General features: G+C 39.6%; 1 protein-coding gene across 3 annotated transcripts in view; it reads left to right on the top strand.

Annotated features, from left to right (window-relative positions):
* Window positions 1-19,795, top strand: part of epha7 (eph receptor A7) — a 100,560-nt gene that overhangs the window by 209 nt on the left and 80,556 nt on the right. For all 3 annotated transcript variants that reach the window (XM_052095351.1, XM_052095353.1, XM_052095352.1), the window contains exons 2-3: window positions 1,577-1,641; window positions 2,186-2,855. In XM_052095351.1, coding sequence (XP_051951311.1) covers window positions 1,577-1,641; window positions 2,186-2,855 — 735 coding nt within the window. The remainder of the gene's footprint in view (window positions 1-1,576; window positions 1,642-2,185; window positions 2,856-19,795) is intronic.

Raw genomic sequence — 19,795 nt, forward strand, 5'->3', positions numbered from 1 at the left:
GCGGAGCGCGAGCTGTTTAGAAGTAACGAGAAAATCAGCAGTAAAAAGTGAAGTAGCGAAACATTGTCATGAGAGAAAACACGACTACAGCAGAGACAGTATCGCCAATAACAGTGCAGTCTGTTCAGTGCGCAACGTCAGACACACAGTCACGGCGCTCGAGCAGTTTTTATCACACCCATTAGACAACGATTCGGATCCTGTATTCAATCCTGAACGAACCGGTGACTGGTTTAAAACTGCACACAGCAGCAGGAGGATGTAGTTATTGTGGTAAAAATATTTATCTGGTTAAGCTTAACCTCCATAACTCTGTATATTATAGTGATCATGTTCTCGTCTTATTAAAAAATAAAAAAATACAAATCGTGCTTTCTATTTACTGAAAGAGAACCGACGACGCGTTTGCACAAATGTAACATCAACATTGAAAATATCAACTCGATATGCTTTTATAACCAACCGGGAAACATAGAGGAAATTCGGCTACTGATTTTAATTTTTCCCATATGATGTTACAACGTAATGCTAGGCTTGTATTAAAATAACACTCCAGAGAACGATAGGCTTCAGTCAAGTTTTAAAGGAATTGCCCTGGATGATACCGTCTGCATTCACAAAGCAATCCAAGTGCTTCTGTATTCTTACCAAGTTATCGAGTCCAGATTGTGTTATATATATATATATATAGGCTACAGATAAGAACCTTGCCTTTAAGATACCGTACATGCATGTACTGCAAATCTCTATATATCACAAGTCAACTTAAAATAAACGTAGCCTATCCTAACCGGAAAGATAGGTAAAAACGCGTAATAATGTTTCATGATTGAGATATGAAATGGAACTAATATAACATTAAAATACCTTTCAATTCCGTCGTTTAAGATTATATAGCAAAAGCTTGCAGTTGGTCTTATGGCTGTTGCTGTAGTTCAGTCTGATGTCTGTCGATCAACGCGCAATCATGTACTAAATATATTTTTTGTAATCTTGCTTTTTAATTAACAAAATGTTCTCAGCAAATTCCCTTTCAAGAGTTTTTAATGCGAGTGTTTCCACGAATTATTTGTTAAACGGCGACCAAACGCTTGTCAGTCAGCTCTAATTTAGTCGTGGGATCGTGCGTAATCAATTGACCATTTAATAAACTTCATCTAAAAATAAATGTAGCAATTCATTTCACACGAGAAGTCTGTCTTACCCCGCGCGCTCTCGTGCGTATCTGTGTAATACTCCCAATGGGGCAAACAAATGCACTTTTCGCACGCGATTTCTTGATCACATTCCTGCGAAAACGAAGGCGTCAAACAGCACGTGTCCGTCAGTTATATTGACACACGAACAGGTGTCGCACAGGTTTCAGAGGAACGAGGTGTTTATTGTCATAAATCTACACCGCTGTCTCGTGAAAAATGGGTCAAACTCGCGCTCTCGCATATAGACGGTATGCGTTCACTCTTGAGCTATTTAAAAGTCTACTAGAATATGAGTGAGATGTGTGCCAGCGATTACAAACATGAATCATAATTAAAGATGCATTATTTCAAGTATGCGCTTTATGTCTCGTCGGCAGTGATCCTTTTGGATTCAAAGGCGCAGCAGACAGAATTGGAATGGATATCCTCTCCTTCAAGCGGGGTAAGTTGGAAACTTTTTTCTTTACACACAAACATTTAGCCTATAGTTTCAAATAAAAAAAATTAATGTACGCGTTGTATTCTTCAATATGCAGTATGTTGTTTTTTCAAAGTTCTTTTTTTTTTTACAACTGCTTTAAGAAATATACCAAAACGTCACAACCAGAAAAGTTAATTCAGTTCATCACAGAATTTATTTTGTTGATCAGGTTCTAAAATACATTTTAATTACTCATTTTATCATTCACTTCACTAATTTCTGCTATATTTTGTGAGACTATTTAACATTTTCTAAGTTATTTTTATTGCGCTTACTTTGATGGTGACTGATACAGGCCTATAATCAGAACTGCACACACAATAGCAAATCACTTAAAATTAATAGTTTTGAATACATGCAAAGGATTTTAAAACCATGTTGTATTTTAGAGTGTGTGTAGTTGTTTACAAAGAGGCCAGTTTTTACATTTTGTAACAGGTTAGTTCAGTATTTCAGCATAACACACAATAAAATGTTGACGATTAACTGTTTTCCTTTCTTTTAGTGGGAAGAGATCAGTGGCTTGGATGAAAACTACACACCCATTCGCACATACCAGGTATGCCAGGTCATGGAGCCAAATCAGAACAACTGGCTACGGACTAACTGGATTGAAAAGGGAGATGCTCAGAGGATTTTTGTGGAGCTGAAGTTTACCTTGAGGGATTGTAACAGCCTTCCAGGCGTGGTTGGCTCTTGCAAGGAGACGTTCAACTTGTACTACCAGGAAACCGAGGTGGAGATGGGCAGGAATATAAGGGAGAATCAATATGTGAAAATTGACACTATAGCTGCGGACGAGAGTTTCACTCAGGGTGACCTGGGGGAAAGAAAGATGAAGCTGAACACGGAGGTGCGTATAATAGGGCCTCTCTCCCGCCGAGGCTTCTACCTTGCTTTTCAGGATGTCGGGGCCTGTATCGCTTTGGTCTCCGTCAAAGTTTATTACAAGAAGTGTTGGTCAATTATTGAGAACCTGGCCACGTTCCCAGATACAGTGACAGGGTCAGAGTTTTCATCACTGGTGGAAGTGGAGGGCACATGCGTCAACGATGCAGAGGAGGAGGCGGACAACTCTCCCAAAATGCATTGCAGCGCAGAAGGAGAGTGGCTGGTACCCATTGGGAAATGTATATGCAAAGCTGGATTTCACCAGAAGGGAGATGCATGTGAACGTGAGTTGGCTCTTATTTTCATTATATGTAGGGAAATGCATTCACAGGTTGTATTAAAGTGCCACTGATTAACCTTATGCAAGAATGAGAACATAACAGAGAGCCATGGCATTATTAGTATTGGATTATTATTTGTAAGACACACTTTTGTATCCATTTATTGAAACAAGACAATCCATGTTCTATTTGTTTGACTGGGTGCCCAAGCATGGAATTATTCCATTGTTAAGTAATTAATATTAAGAAACAAACCATTACAATACCAAAACAAACCATTCAACCAACAAATGAATGAAAAAGAAAAGCTAAGTAAAAAAAAATAAAAAATCGTGCTCATTGGGCGGAGATAATAATGATGGATTAAATGTGGGTGCAAAAATCCTTGGCACAATAATTGGAATCCCTGTTAATCATTTAATTTGCGGGTTCTTAATTTATAGCTCTAGTCGCGTTGACACTGGATTTAAATGATAACTAGCACTTCAGCCTAGCTCACAGCTCTTCATAAAGAGCCCTGCTCCCTCTAGCTCCCTTTCTTCTTCTCTCTTCTTCTCTTTACATTTGGCATCAGGCCAAGCCAATCACACGCAAATGAAACTAAGTCTTGAGGAGGTTCAGCCCATCGCTCAGTCTCTCTCTGGATCTTTGATATGACCCTGACAAAAAAGAGAGAAAAAAAAAACAGCAGTTACTCAGTTTCATTTAGGCCCGGGGATATTTACGAAGGGTCCGAAAAGGAAACGCCATTAAAGCTGCCTCTGATATACTTTTTGCTTCGTCCGCCTACAATTAGGGCAAAAATCTTGGTCCCATCAGCTTCACTTATAGTGCTAAACCTTGTTTTTTGGCAGTCACCTGACTCTGGCGATTAGGATCTGGTGAGAGGACCACTTGTTTTTTTCTTTTTTTTGCATGGTTTAAGTGGTCTGGTTTAGCTGTCCACCCAATTTTTTCTTCTGCCAATCTGGGTCACCTCTAGCTATATAGATTATCAAATTGCGGACCAGCAATGATTGATCAGAATACCTCCGGAAGGTTTGGATAGCTTTTACACTGTGCACATATGCATCTACATCATTAATTTATTATGTGAAGGGTGCTTCTGAACACTATTATGTTATCAAAAGCTAAAATAGGCAAGCCGTCCGGCATGGCTGCTCCATGCTGAGAGGTTGTTGCAAAGCTGAAAGCCATTTTGAAAGCCAGAAAGGGAACAAAGGAGAAAGTTGATGGTGCTTCTATATAATGTGGGTTATTTGGCGCACATTGAGCATAACAAAAATTTTTTTTCATTTTTTTATTTTTTTACAGTTTCCCAATTTTTTTACCTATTGCACATGGAATTTTTTACTCCCTCTATATGATAAAAAATAATTAATCAGTATTTTTTTAAATAGTAAAACTTGTGTGCAACTTTCAGCAACACAGGACAAGTCCCATTTCAAATACAGTGAAAGTTTTAAATACTTTGCCAGAGAATTAACTGTTGTTCACGAAGCCATTTTGCATTTCTCAGAAACAATGTGGCTTGTTTCTCACCGAGCTGGCAACAAACAAATACTGTCACCCATTTAGCCAAGATTATGTCCCCTTCCATTGTCACTTTATGAGTTGTGAATTCTCCTGGCATGAGTGGCTGTGATATTACTGCTGTAGTTAATCTAAATAAAATTAGCATGAGACTGCAGCATCAGCAGTTTCTCTTAGCAATCCTCACAATATTAAATTGTCTGTTCTAAATTTCCCCCTGAGCATCAACCAGACTGAAATATACTGGTGTTTTTTTCCCCTTCTGTCAGAGAAACAGGGTAGCAGTGCACGTTATCTGGGGTTGAGGGCCTGTGAGTGACAGAGGTCTTTTTAATATGTAGGTTTCAGTTTCAAGTTTATTTGTCATGTGCACAAAATATCAGTGACAATTGTACATTGAAATGCTTGCCTGATCTGGTCTGATCTTTCTTAGATTATACAGCTCAGGTTGCATCTCTTTCTCTCTCTCTCCCTTCCCTAAGGGGCCGATCCAAGACACTGTGACCCTCATGATTTCGGAAGCTCAGTTTAAAATTTTTTTTTACACCATCTCGGTGTGTTCTGTAATAAAATCTGTACTATTTATATACAGATCTACACACAAACAGGCGTTCATGCATAAAGAATAAAGTCTAAAATGTCTCACATTAAAAATGTAGTGGGGAAACTTTAGAATGTCGATCAAAATGTTTGTTTTGACCGTCTCATTCATCAGCTGTCTGATGGATGCGTATATCTTTCATTTCTTTCTCCTCTCTGCTTCCTCTCTCTCTAAGGGGCCTTACACACAGGAAGTGTCCTTGCGTCCATCTGCGCTGTTTTTTGTTTTTTCGATTAACAATTTTTATTGATTCACATATATGTACCTCATAATACCAAACATATAAACATAGAATCAAACTTAACCCCAGCTATTACCCCTCCCCCTCACAATCCCACCCTAACCCCAACAACATAACAGTGGTCCCAAATGACAGACACACACCTGTACAACCCCCCAATAAATAGATGAATAAACAAATACAAAAAACACAACAACAATAATCACACATCCACAAATGTCAAATACCTCCCCATTCCTCTGAATGCTACTTCCTCAAAGGCCACCCTTCCCATCTCCGAGCACCACTCCTGAAAAGAGGGTGCTCCAGCCAACCTCCATTCCCTCAAAGTGATCTGCCTGGATCATGACACTGGTTAAGACACAACTCTTTATGTATCTACTTTCAATGTCAGTGACCGCCCCATCACCCAAGATACAGAATCTGGGCCAAAATGATACATGAGTGCAAATGTGAAATAACGGGGTGTGATTTAACTTCTCTGGTTAGACTGACAGAAAGGCTTTGCAATGGCTCTTTCAGGTGGAAGTGACCAATAAGCCAAGTGTCTGAGGCTGAACGCTTCATAATAAAACAAAATCTTGTGTAGGCCTAGCCCACCTTTGTCAATCGGCCTATGCAGCTTAATAAAATGTAATCTGGGGTGCTTACCACTCCAAATGAAAGACTTCGCTATGCTCTCAAATTGCTTGAAATAAGAGAGGGGGGCATCTACCGGGAGACGCTGTATCGGGTATTTTGGAATTCAATTTATTTTAATAACATTAACCTTCCCAATCATTGATAAATGTAATGAAGCCCACCTGTCTACATCACACATTATTAAAAGGGTCAAAATTAACTCTGAACTAAATTAGACAAATTTGTTGGGAATAAAATACCCAAATAGTTAATGCCCTGTTTTGGCCAATGGAAGGCGCCTGGCTTGAAGGCCGTTACTGGATAGTACACTGTTAGAGCCAAAGCTTCGGATTTAGACCAGTTGACTGTATCCTGAGAATTTGGAAAATGAATGTATAATTCTGTGGAGGCAAGGCATATATATAGTAGAGTCAGAGACGAATAATAAAATATAATCTGCATAAAGTAGAAGATTATGCACCACGACTACCGCCTCCTGCCACCATCCATGAAAAATGATCCTCATGTCTTATTGTGGCTGCTAATGGTTCCAGGGCAAGACAGAACAATAATGGGGAAACAGGGCAACCCTGCCAGGTGCCCCTATTCAGAGTAAAATAATCTGAAATTAATCAATTAGTTTGTACGGCTGCTACAGGGTGTCTATAAAGTAACTGGATCCAACCAATAAACATACTCCCAAACCAATACATTTCCAAAATCTTAAAAAGATAATCTCATTCTACCATATTTGGCATCAAGTGAGATGGTAATGACCGGAGTCTGATCATTCACCACTGACCACATGATATTGATGAAATGCCTAATATTATCATAAGAGCTATGACCCTGAATAAACCCTAACTGATCTATATGTATAAGAGATGTCATAACTTTTCTTAATTGGTTAGCCAGAATTTTAGCCAACCCATTTTTATCTAGCTGGATCAGGGAAATTGGACTGTAACTCTTAGACTTGCTTGGTCTTTTTTAAGAATGAAAAAAAAAACTGCCTGCTTAACTGTTTCTGACTTGCTTCATGGTTGGTGGAAGCTTTCCATTCTTTAATGATTCTGAATAAACTTGCCTGTAGGTAAGACCTTAATTACCTCGTCAAGTTCCTCCAAAGTTATCTCAGAATCAAGAGAGTTTTTTTGCTCGGTCATCAATTTAGGGAGTTCTAATGGTTCCACAAAATGTCTAATATCTTCATCAGTAGACAAAGAGGTGGAACTATAAAGATCAAGATAGAATTCTTTAAAGGCATTATTAATATCAATGGCCGAGTTAAAAATTTCACCACCAGCAGATTTTACTTAAGGAATGGTAGAAAAATACTCTCTCTGCTTTATATATCTTGCCAAAAGCTTCCCTGTTTTGTCCCCTGACTCAAAATATTTTCCTGAAAAACCAAAACTCCACTTTCTGAGACAAAATAGTATTATATCTGTATTTCTAATGGGTCAATTCTCTGAGGTCATTAGACGACATTCGGCACTTCAGTTCTGCCTCAGCACTTTTATTATTCCCTTCCAATTCCATGAGTTCTCTGGCTTTGGATTTTTTGGTGAATAAGTGATACTCTATGATCCTGCCCCTAAGAACCGCCTTAAGTGCCTCCCAAGCCATTCCCACAGAGGATGCTGAGGACCAGTTGGTCTCCATATAGACGTTGATTTCAGTCTTAACATTGTAAGGGGGTTTTAATGGGCGCAAGGCAGTCTTGGCGACGAGAGTGGCTGTGTACTCTGCATTTGAGTGTGGCGGTACTGCTGTACAGACCAAATTATTGAAATACTTACGACACTGAAAACTGTAACTACACTGAAATAAGAATCCACACAGGACTTTAAAAGCTATGAAATAGCAAAAGAAGGCATTATGTTTCATTACATAATGCCTTCTTTTGCTATATATATATAATGTTAATGTAAAGCATTATATATAATGTCCTTACATTTACATTTATAATGTGCTTTTTATCCAAAGCAACTTACAGTGCACTTATTAGAGGGAGAATCCGCCCGGAGCAACCTGGAGTTAAGTGCCTTGCTCAAGGACACAATGGTGGTGTCTGTGGGGATCAAACCAGTGACCTTCTGATTAACAGTTATGTGCTTTAACCACTACGCCACCACCACTCCTTGTGGGACATTTTCACGTTTTCACTGTAATAATTACTAGAAATTTGTCCAAACCTCTCTTCTTATTGACAAATTCATCCAGATCTGACAAGAGCCCTTAAAGGGAAAGTTCACCCAAAAATTACCATTCTCATTATTTACTCACCCTCATGCAACCTCAGATGTGTATGACTGTCTTTCTTCTGCTGAACTTAAATGAAGATTTTTAGAATAATTTCTCAGCTCTGTAGGTCCATACAATACAAGTGAATGGGTGGTAACATTTTAAAGCTAAACTAACAAACATAAGTCCTCATAAAAATAATCCATAAGACTCCAGTGGTTAAATCAGTATCTTTAGAAGTGATGTGATAGGTGTGGATGAGAAACAGAGAAACAGATCACTTTCACATTCTTCTTGTGTTTTTGGTGATTCACAGTCTCCTCTGCATAGTGCCTCTGCTGACTAGCAAAAAATGACAAATATTGATCTGTTTCTCACCCACACCTATCATATTACTTCTGAAGACATGGATTAAACCACTGGAGTCTTATGGATTACTTTTGTATTGCATTTATGTGCTTTTTAGAGCATCTGCCGGTGGGTCATCCCCACCTTCCTCAACCTGGGAGGAGGGAAAAACAAAAAACAAAACAAAATAGGCGAGGGAAAGGCCAAGACGTAGCGACAGGGCGAGAGAGAGAGAGAGTTAAAGAAGCTTACTCACCGGTTCTATGATGCGCCGTTGTGCTGTCCTCGTTCACTCCCCCACCCTCTCAGGCGGACGACAGCCGCTCCTCCCCGGGCAGATAGGAGTCAACCTCCGACCCCCAGTGGACAGAAAGCCCCTCCGCTTTTCATGTTGAGACACTCCTCCACCCCTTGCAGTGACTCTATCGCTCCAGGCAGTCGGGGAGTCCCAACCCTCCATGCCTTGTGGATGGCGCACGTTCCTCGCATCCAGGCGGTCGGGCTACTCCGTCCCCCAGTGGATGGCAGCGGCGCTCCCCTGGGTGGACGGCAGTGTTGAGGACTCTACGACGGGCATCCCTCCTAATTCCCATGTTTCGGCACCAGTGTAAGGGGGTTTAGATGGGCAAGGAGGCGAGAACCGGCTGAACAATATAATTTATATTTAATTAAATAAAAAGACACACACAAACAAACACAGGGCAGTGGCCAGTAATTCTCTCTCTCTCTCGAACTGTCGTCCTCGGCCGCCTTTATCCCTTGTGTGCACCCATCAGGCTGATTGGGGACCAGGCGTGTGCTGTTCCAGCCCGGCCCCTCCCTCCAAATATTTGTTGGAAATTAGGATTTTGCAAAAGGGATTCATTAAAGCACCAGCTGTATGACTTATTTTTCTCCATATGTGGCAACACCTCCAAGCTTACCAGGGCATGATCTGAGATTAAAATGTTTCCAATTGAGCAAAACGACAACAGATGAAATGAGGAACTTATATATATATATATATATATATATATATATATATATATATATATATATATATAAATCTATTCTAGAATAAATCTTACATACTGATGAAAAGAATATATAGTCTCTAACAGATAGGTTCAAAAGTCACCAAACATCTGCAAGACCAAGATTTTTACACATCCTGTGAAGTGTCAGTGTTGCCCTAGGGGGCTTACACACTTTTGCTTCACTGTGATGAAGGACTAAGTCCATCAAAATATTAAAGTCTCCTCCCAATATTATATCATGAGGGTTGCGAGCGGCTTGCAACATCCCCCAAAAACCCCTTATCATCAGTGTTAGGTGCACAACTATTAGCCAAAAATTTACCTTTCCCCCTGAATTTCTGAAATCCCTGATTTATCTTTAATCTGTTTGTGAAATTTGAATTTTAGGTATTTATTTATCAATATAATGACCCCCCTGCTCTTACTTGAAAAACACGTCCACCCCATATCTTCCCAAATTTTTCAGCTTCCTGTGAGGAAAGGAGTTTCTTGAAAAAACAATTTCATATTTCTTACGCTTAAGAAAATAAATAACCTTCTTTCTTTTTATGGGGTGCACCAACCATTCACATTCCATGTGGAGAAATACAACCCACTCATATTAACATTTGACATTTGATATAATAGATCAAATAAATTGGTAGTCAAAAACAAGATTACAAAGACCACATTTCAACATCAATGAAACAGTTAAATCTCAAACTTTCCCCAGAACAAAACAAACAGAATAATGAAAAGCTTGCACGTTAACCCCACGCACAACATCACCAAACGGCGTCGATCCCTCTAAATTCAAAGAGCCCATGTACGCTTACGAGAGCCCCCGCGACAACCTTGCCATCATATTGCTCAAGTCCGGTGTTTCTATACAGATTTTGTGAGGCAAAATTACATAACAGAAAATAATTTGTAAAACAAACCCCAACCAACAGGCAGAATAAACAAAAAGAATGTGTAGCTTAATTCACAGAACTGTCTTGAAGGTGTGTTTTTCCACAAAACAAATTCCAGCTTATATAATGCCATTCAGTTTCCTCAGACAGACAACCAAGTTTTCAGTGAGCCGGCTGTTTATGAGGGCAGCAGATGACTTAAACATTCCAATGTCCCATTAAAATACTAAAAAAAATAAACTCCAACCAACAGGAGGCATAAGCACAAGGAACAAACAGATTCATCCACAACTGTCCTGAAGCAGTGTCATTCCACAAAACAAGCTCCAGTCACTAGGCGGAACCAGCACAAAAAGAAACAAAATAGGAGCCTCGGTTCCTTGGAAGATTAAGAGTCAAATTCACTCGGAGGCCGCATAAAATAAACATCATGACTTAGCCCATCAACTTTATAAAAGACATCCTTTGTGTGGGCATGTGGATATTTTGAGGTCATCTATAGTGCCTATTCTCAATCTGGCCGGGAACTTCAGTGTAAAAGCGATCTTCCATCAATGCAAACATTTCTTGACGGTGAAGTGTCATGCCACAAAACAAACTCCAGCCACTAGGTAGAGCCAACACAAAAAGACACAAAAATGGAGCCCAGCTTCCTTATACCACCAGAGTAAGTACAGCGAGCCAATCCACACACATAAGAAACATGCATTGGTTAACTCACCCATAGTTTCTATAAAGGACAGTGCCTGCTTGGGGCAGAAAAATACTTTGCGGCCTTTTTTGGTGTCTCTTCTCAGTTTTGTCGGAAACAAAACTGAGAAGAGACAATGAGAAGAGAGTGCAAATGCGATCTTTCATTGATGCAAGAGTTTCTTACACTCCTTGAATTGTTCTTGTTTCTGTCTTGTCAAATTTGCAAATCTGGGAACAAGAAAATATTGTGGTTCTTCCAAGAAAGCTTTCCTTTACTCCTCGCCTGGCAAAACACGAGATCTTTATTTGATGATCTCAGAAATTTGGCCAGAATTGATCAGGGCTTGTCCTTCTCAGCAGATCTGCGAGGGGGGACTCTGTGAGCTTGCTTGATTTACAGCTTATTGCCTGCTATAAAGAACAGATTCGGGAAGAGCTCGTCCAGGAATTTAACCATATCTCTGGCCTCTTCTTGCTCAGGAATTCCAACAATCCATATATTGTTCCTTCGATTCCTATTTTTGAGATCTTCCACTTTTTCCAAAATGCATTCCTGGTCTGTTTTTGACACGGGCTGATTAGCGGATAATTCCCTTTCCTATGACTCTAGATAATCACTTTTCTATAAAAGTATGAGCTATACAAACATCTTTGGCTGTTGTGATGAGTCTTTTTCAATCAAAAATTTCTGTTATTTTTCTCATCTCTTTCGCTTCCTTTGTAGTTTTTTAACTCATTGCATGGCACTCTTGCTGGCCTCAATGCAAGACTCTGCTAATTTTTGCTTTTCCAGAAATCTGATCCTCAGAGTTACAAGACTCATTGAAGTGTTCAGCAGCATGCCAGAGTTTATTTGCATGGAGCTCAAGTAAAAATAGTGTCTATTCATTTGCGAAGCTCTGCTCAACAATAGATACTCAGAGAAAATGGAGACACTAAGTCATTTGTAAAGCAGAAAAAGAGTCCTTGAAGACAGACATTGATCGCTTTGTTTTCAATAAGCTTTTGAAAACTATCTGTATAATGTATATTGCTTAATTTTAACACTACACATTAATAACTATATCACAACCAATATTAACCAATAGTTTAACCACAGCAATCCTCTGTGTTAATTATTCAGACAAAAATAAAATACTTAAATGAGCCAATACTCCTTGATTGCCTTGCCTAACATGTTTACAGGCAAAGCTACTGGCAACGGCAGGGGCTGACACCATCCATCTCTCAGATGTTAAATACTTGGACAGAAGTTAGTCAAAGCCTGATGGATTGCCAGAACACAGAAGGAGGGCACAAGCTGTAGAGACAAGCTACAAAAGTAGCTAGGGTAAATGGAAGCTAGCTGGCAGGCTGGCCACAGAGCAAGGCCCAGGCTCAGGGTAGGCCATGCTTTGCATTTCAAATGATGCCACCAGGAGTTGGGGTGGGCAGAATTTGTAGAGCCCTGACACACAAGTGATTGATAAGGTGTGAAAGTAAAGGCTACAAACGGTCATCCATTAGAGAACTGTAAGTGAGCTTAATTATTCAAACGGAGGTGAGTTCCTCTGGGAATCCCGTTGGGTTTCCGAAGCTGTCAGGGTTAGAATCATGCGCTGATGGATAATGGTCAGGGTCTCGGAGAGCACTGTTTGTTTCTCCCCCTTGGTTTTGTCAGATGGAAGGTGGCTTTGAACACAAGAGTGCAGTTGTCGTTGTGTTGTATTGTCAATCAACTAAAGCTGGACTGTCATTTGGCAGCAGCACTGTTATTGATGTGTTGTAGTGGCTTCATGTACACAATTACGATTTCCTGTTGTTTCATTAGATCCTTAGATGAATTAGTTTTTAATGCCCTTCGCAATTGGAGGAAAATTTAACTTGTAATATGATAGATTTGTCAAACCGAAATTTAAGTCATTATTCACTTAGACTATAATCTTTAACTCCTTCAAAAACGTTCTTGACCACAATTCAAAAATAGACATGAACTTTGGCAGAAGTGAAATTTATCAGTGAATGACTTAAATTTAGGTCATATTTTTTTTATTTACATTAACTAACCCTTTAATGTAAGCTTTAAAGATTCACTCGAGGTTCTTAGTACCATTAAAGCCATTTTTGCAAAAAACGTCCTCTCTCTCTCTCTCTCTCTCTCTCTCTCTCTCTCTCTGTAAAAGAGAAAAGTGTGCAGTTATGTAATAAGTTATTGATTTTGTTCTTAGGGAGAGATTGAGCTGCTAACTCTCTTTTGCTCTGCCAGTTTCCCAGAGGAGAGTCACTCTTGACAACCCGACCCTCCCTGATGCTCACTGAGTGCAGGCCTTCAACCTGGTCACATATCACTTTCACCTAGTCGCCTCGGGCCAAAGCTGGTCCAAACACGCACGCACACAGACAGACACAGAGACATATATACGGTTGCTTTGTTGCTTTTAACACAGTGACCGCTTGTCCGGTCATTAGTACGGTTGAGGAGAGAGTAATTTGAAAAAAGAAAAGTGTGTGTGCCAGCGTTGAGGCAGCTAAAGAGGGTAAGCCTTCCATAGTATGTGCGCATGTGTGCGTATGTGTGGATAAAAGAGCATTTTGCTGGGTGTGCCTGGCTTTTCCCCAGCTAAAAAAAACGAAGCCTATCAAAATCTTTGTGTGTGTGTATGTGTGATTGAGGGTCGATGGAGATGTCGGGACCTGTTAGTGCTGCTGGGGTTGTGAGCAGTGTGGTTGCTTGTAGGGGGTCTTTGTTTGGAGGGGAAAGAAGCCATAGAGGTGGCTCCTCAGGCATGCCAAGGGTCAACTACTTGGCTCATCCATCTTCCAGCCTGGCAGTGACCTGTCAGCCCGGCTGCTCACGTTACTAAGCAGAGCAGGCAGGCCTGCATTGTGCAAGCTGCTCTGTTTGCAACCATGTGTAAATGAAGTTAATATTCACTGACCTCATGCTCAGCCTATAAGCAACCCTGGTGACACCACAGAAATCCCTCCATAAAAAGGGAAACAACAAACATTCCTTTCTATTCACATCAACTATTTGATATACACATTGCTTTGATTTTTTTGTTTGCTGTCAAAATATGTGTGCTTGATCTAATGGTGCATTTCACTGCTGAGTCACATTTGGCTTTGTTCTGTTTTTTGTTCACATTTGTATATTGGTGCACTATATTTCTGCGTTAAATGTGACAGAAAGTTTTTGTTTGTGCATTTTACAATACGTGGGTTTGATCTAATGGCACATTCCTTTGCTGAGTCACATTCGGCTTTGTTATGTTTTTAGTAGTTCATGTTAGCAGATTGGTGGACATTATTTTGCAATTAAACATAACAGAACGTTTTAATTTGTGTTTTCAATCTATGCGTGTTTGTCTGCTTAGTCACATGTGGCTTTTTGTGTTCTTAGGCCGCATAAGTAGAATGTTGCACTTTATTTCTACAATAAACATGGCATAAATAATGTTCTATCAATGTTGACAACAGCTGGATTGAATGGGTTCGCACAGAGAGTATTTTATGCTTTCCCAGGCGAAAGGCAATGTGGTGTTTGTTTTAAACCAGAAAGTGGCTGTTTATTTGTTATCAAATGTTTTGTGATTATGTAAATAATACTTAGTTTCAGCATTCTAAAGATGTTAGATCAATATGATTTCCTAGGCTTAAACATATATAATTTGCTTAAGAAATAGTTTATAATAAAGATTTTGCCTAAATGTGTTGTCATGCAGTTCCTTGTTTAGGACTACTCATTACTTAAAATTAGACCAGAAGTATGGGCATTTAAAAATACATTTAGCAAATTATCTTTGCTTAAAAATCAATTCATTCTTCAATTATTTTTTATTTGTATTTATAGTTGTTTAATTATTTATTTCAGTTTTTTTATAATTTTATAAAAATAATTTTATAATTACTATTGGATCAACAGTACCCTTTCTGGAAAAGGAGTGTCTTAAATTTTCACAATCATAAAATAAACATGAACAATGTTTGTATTGAAGGCCGTTTTTATGCCCAAGGAAACGTTTTGGTTGCATGTGCCTAGTAGTTTCATGTTTTCGGATATTGCAGTATTTTTATTTTTTATTTATTTTTTTTTTACATTAGAATCCTCCTAGATCCAACTTTTAAACAAATAGCTAGTTTACTGAAATTTAGCAAATTCACATTCTGAATCGTTCCACATTTGCCATGCTCCGTTCACTCTGTGGGACCGGAGTTGCTGTTTGTTAAAGAGAAGCAGACTAAATTCTCTCCAGCTCATAAAATGAAATTATGGAGAAGAGAAATGCCACACACACATACTGTTGTCTCTCTGCCAAGTTATTACTGAATGTAACTTGAATTGAGCACATTGTGCCAAAGAAGAATCAATAAAATTAGTAAGTAGGCTAATGCTCTTTCTCCATTTTTGTGTGGATATCTTCAAGAAGCACTGTAATCAACCACATGAAAATATATTTTTTTCTGAGGAGTTTGAAAGATATTAATGTGTGATGCATGTTCGTTTTTCATGGATCACCAGCGGTGATGCCGGGATTGATTGAGTGCTGTATCAGTCTCCAGGCTCCATGCAGGGATATGGATGGTATTAGAGGTAGTGTGGGTTGGTGTGCGGAAGTGTGCATTTGTTCAAATGGGTGTGCGTTCATGCATGATCAAACTGGTCATGGCTAAGCTTGGCTTTATATTGAGAGACTGGTGGCTGGTTTGCCATTGTGCTTTCACATAGTCACATCTGTCACAATTGCCATCCGATGCGTGTGTGTGTGTGTGTGTGTGTGTGAGCGATAACTTGCTGATGATGGAGGATATCTGTAGATATGATTAGTTGTGGCTGTTGAGGTCTCTTTAGGAGATTTGATATTTTATCTTCCAAAAAAAAAAAAAAAAGCATCCCCCTTCTCAAATTTTTTTTTTTTATTATTTCTATTTTGCCTCATTCAAGGTAACAGCTGTGCTTCTTTCAGTACTTCTAGTAAACAAACTAACACAGAATATATGTTTAAAACTAATCCAATATGATAAATGGTCATTATAATGTCATTATAATAGCTGAATGCACATTTTTATACTTCTTTGCATCCAGGCAGAAGCGTTATCCGGCGATGGATGCTATGAATGATGGGCTGTGTCATTTATTTAATGTTAAAACCTTCTTTGTTTTCCATTTGCAAATCCATGTAATAAATCAGGTTGCACCATGTGGAAAAGGAAGTGCAGGTGCCTCAGGAAATGCTTATTTTTCTATTCGCAATCAGCCACCAACAACAGGCCAGCATTTACACTTGGAAGGACGCATTTCACCTAAGGCATTTGCAATTCCAGTGAAAGCCTGAAACCTTTTGCTCTTAAAAGGGAGATTTGTTCTAAAACTGTACCTTTTTTCTGTAAAAGTGGCATTTTGTTTCTTTTTTCCCCACTATCACAGAACATCTCATGTGCCAAAAAAGCCATCTGGGCATATGTTGTGAGTTGCTGCTGTACTTAACAGATCTAGATTGTTTTCAGTCTATTTAACAGCAATAACATTATTACCGATCACTTTTCAGAATTTTGCCACAATTTCATGTCCATCTGATATTTCTGTGTAGTTGCCAGCTCTTTTTAATATTTTACCATAATCACATTTCTGTGCAGTCTGCCTAATATGAGAAATGAGGAGCAAGTTGACAGATCTGTTCTTGGCACAGACGATGACCAACTCCCGCCAACACAAATGCGACTGTCAAAGCATAATGCATTCAGCAGTAATTGCAGAGATATAATGCTGCTATCCTTCACAATTGTTTAAAATGCTTTTGTAAAAGAGGGCCAGCGTATTGTTTTGCCATTGTTCAGTGGATAATAGATCCTATTAGAAATGTGCTTTATTTCAGTGAAATGTATTTAGCTGGCTGGCTGATACATTCAAGGGTTGTAGCTTAACTACTCCGGCCGCAACATTTTCTCAGTGTTTTCTTTTAACACTGGCATTTTTTTATTTTTTATTTATAGCTAATATCTTTCACAATTAGGTTTTTTATTAGCACTCTATTCGTAGACATAATTTTGCTGGAAACTCCATTGGTGTATTTGCGAATAACATAAAAGCTATTTTTGCAATGAGTGTAACAGGCACCACTTTTTCTCCGTTGCAAGCGAACAGCTGGTTTTTGGCACGATTCATGATGCTAACATTATAACTATATTTAGGAAAGGGCTCTGACAAGCTTTGATCTGCTCTTTCTTCTCAAGTCTTTCTTGTTCTCTCCGCGGGCTTCAGAGGGCATCCTGGTGTGTCCTTCAGCACAGTGTAAGAGAATGCTAATCTTCTCTTTGTATCTGACGGAAAGCTACTTATCTCTCCTCCACACAAGTAGCTGCCATGAATGAGATTCTTGTCTGCATGTAAAGAACACACCCCTAATCTAACCTGTTCGCTTCAAGTAATGCATGGGGCACTATATGAAAAGCTCAGAACAAGATCCGTCTTTTATCATTTTAATCTGACATTTTCACAACCCTCTAATCCAAGTTTATTTTTTTCCTGTAACATTTATGGTGCTTCGTCTCAGTCTAGAATTGTTTGAGAAATGCAAAGGGCCCAAAACTGGTCCCCATCCTGGTGTGTTTCTTTCTTGCTGCCTTTTGATTCTTTCCCCCTTCCTTTGTGCCCTCGGCCTGTTTCCCGGAGTTGGGTAGATTTCTTGCACTCTTAGGAGGAAAGATTAAAATGCTTACAACTCAAGGGCTGACAGCATGGAAACAGACTTTCTATGCAGTGCACATTTGAGGGGTTTGGGTGTTCTCTTGCACTACTTTCATCAAGGGTGTAAATAATAGAATCTGTAGATAAATAATTTTGTATTTTTATTTGTAATTTTTTTTTTTGCATGAAAGTATAGAGCAGGGGTCACCAATACGGTGACCGCGGGCACCAGGTCGCCCCCAAAGACCACATGAGTCGCCCGCAGGCCTGTTCTAAAAATAGCACAACTCAGCTGCGTATAAAATTTTATTTTATTCTGTTGCTATTCATTTTTTTTTAATCACACTTGCATTTATATAGATTTAAAAAATGAAAATATCTTAAAAATATGTTTCTTATACATGAAGTTTAGATGAACTCTGACGTACTCCAGTTCGGTCAGTATTGTGCGTGTGACAATACAGTGCTCGTGGAGAGTAGGCTAAGCTAGAGGGCGCAGCGAAGATTGGCGCTGAACGTAGTTTCTTACCCCAAAAACATGGCAGAAAAAAGAAAGAAAACGTATCACTTTCACAACGAATGGGAGTCGGGAGTTCTTTTTTACGACTGTGAAAGAAACCTGCATGTGTCTTATATGCGGAGCGACTGTGGCAACGGCAAAGCGGCACAATGTGGAGAGACACTTTACTACGAATCACAAAAACTACTAACTACCCACCGGGAAGCGCACTACGAGCAGAAAAAGCCCTTGAGCTAAAGACAGCTTTGGGTAAGCAACAAGCTTTTTTCACAAGGCCGGCGATAAAGTCACAAAAAGCAACCGAAGCCTCTTTTAGAGCTACACATTTCCTGATCAAGAAGTAGAAGGCATTTTCAGACGGAGAAGTTGTCAAAGAAGCAATGATGATAATTGCTAACACTGTACTTAAAGACGAGAAATATGGAAGCGATGTAATCGGCACTCTCTCCGACATCCAACAGGGGGCATCTACGATGGCTAGACGAGTGTCAGCTTTGTCCAGTAACTTGGTCGATCAGCTGGATCTGGCGAGGTGCAGGTGGTTTAGCATCCAGTGCGACGAGTCCGTGGACAGCACAGCGCAGCTGATGGTTTTTATCCGGATGGTGTTTGAAGATTTCTCCACAAGAGAAGAACTCCTGACACTACTGCCCATAAAGACAACTACGAGGGTAGTTGACATTTATAACACAGTGAAGGAGTTTTTCGTGCAGAAAAAGGTACCATTGGAAAAGCTGGTAGCGGTGACCACATATAGGGCTCCTGCTATGATTGGACGACATGCAGGTTTCATCACTCACTGTAAAGGTGACCCAGACTTCCCAAAATTTCTGCATTACCACTGCATCATTCACCAGCAGGCATTGTGTGCCAAAGTGATCGGCTCTAGGCACGTGATGACTCCTGTTGTGAAAATCATAAACAATATCCGCTCCAAAGCAAAACAGCACAGGATTTTCAAAGTGCTATTGGAGGAGATGGCAGCTGAATATGGTGACCTGCTACTACACACAGAAATCAGATGGCTCTGCAGAGGACGAGTTTTACTTCGTTTTTTGTCACTTTTGGGTGAAATCAAAGAGTTCATGCAGTCCAAAGGCAAAGACGTCTCACTGCTAGAGGACACAGAGTGGACACTTGACATTGCATTTTTGACGGACATTGCTGGGAAACTAAACCAATTAAACTGCGAGCTGCAAGGTAAAGGCAAGACTGTTGTTAATATGATAAGTGCTTTAAATGCATTTAAAGCCAAAATGAACATTTTCTCTGTGGATCTACAGAGAAAAAGGTGCTGCACTTTCCCTCTGTGCAGTCAGTGCTGAAAGACAATGCTTCTGCATCTGATACATTTGACAAAGTTGCAGACAAGTACTATGAAGTCATAAACAGACTTGGGCAAGAGTTTGAGAATAGGTTTTGTGACCTAGATCAGCTTGAGCCATGTGTATCATTTATTTCCAATCCTTTCATGAATGTGGACACAACAAGCTTTGCTGAGCAACTAAGTACAACGTTCAACTTGGATGCTGGACAGGTGGAGATTGAAATCATAACACTGCA

This window comes from Xyrauchen texanus, chromosome 28 (assembly GCF_025860055.1).
Source record: "Xyrauchen texanus isolate HMW12.3.18 chromosome 28, RBS_HiC_50CHRs, whole genome shotgun sequence".
NCBI classification, from domain to species: domain Eukaryota; kingdom Metazoa; phylum Chordata; class Actinopteri; order Cypriniformes; family Catostomidae; genus Xyrauchen; species Xyrauchen texanus.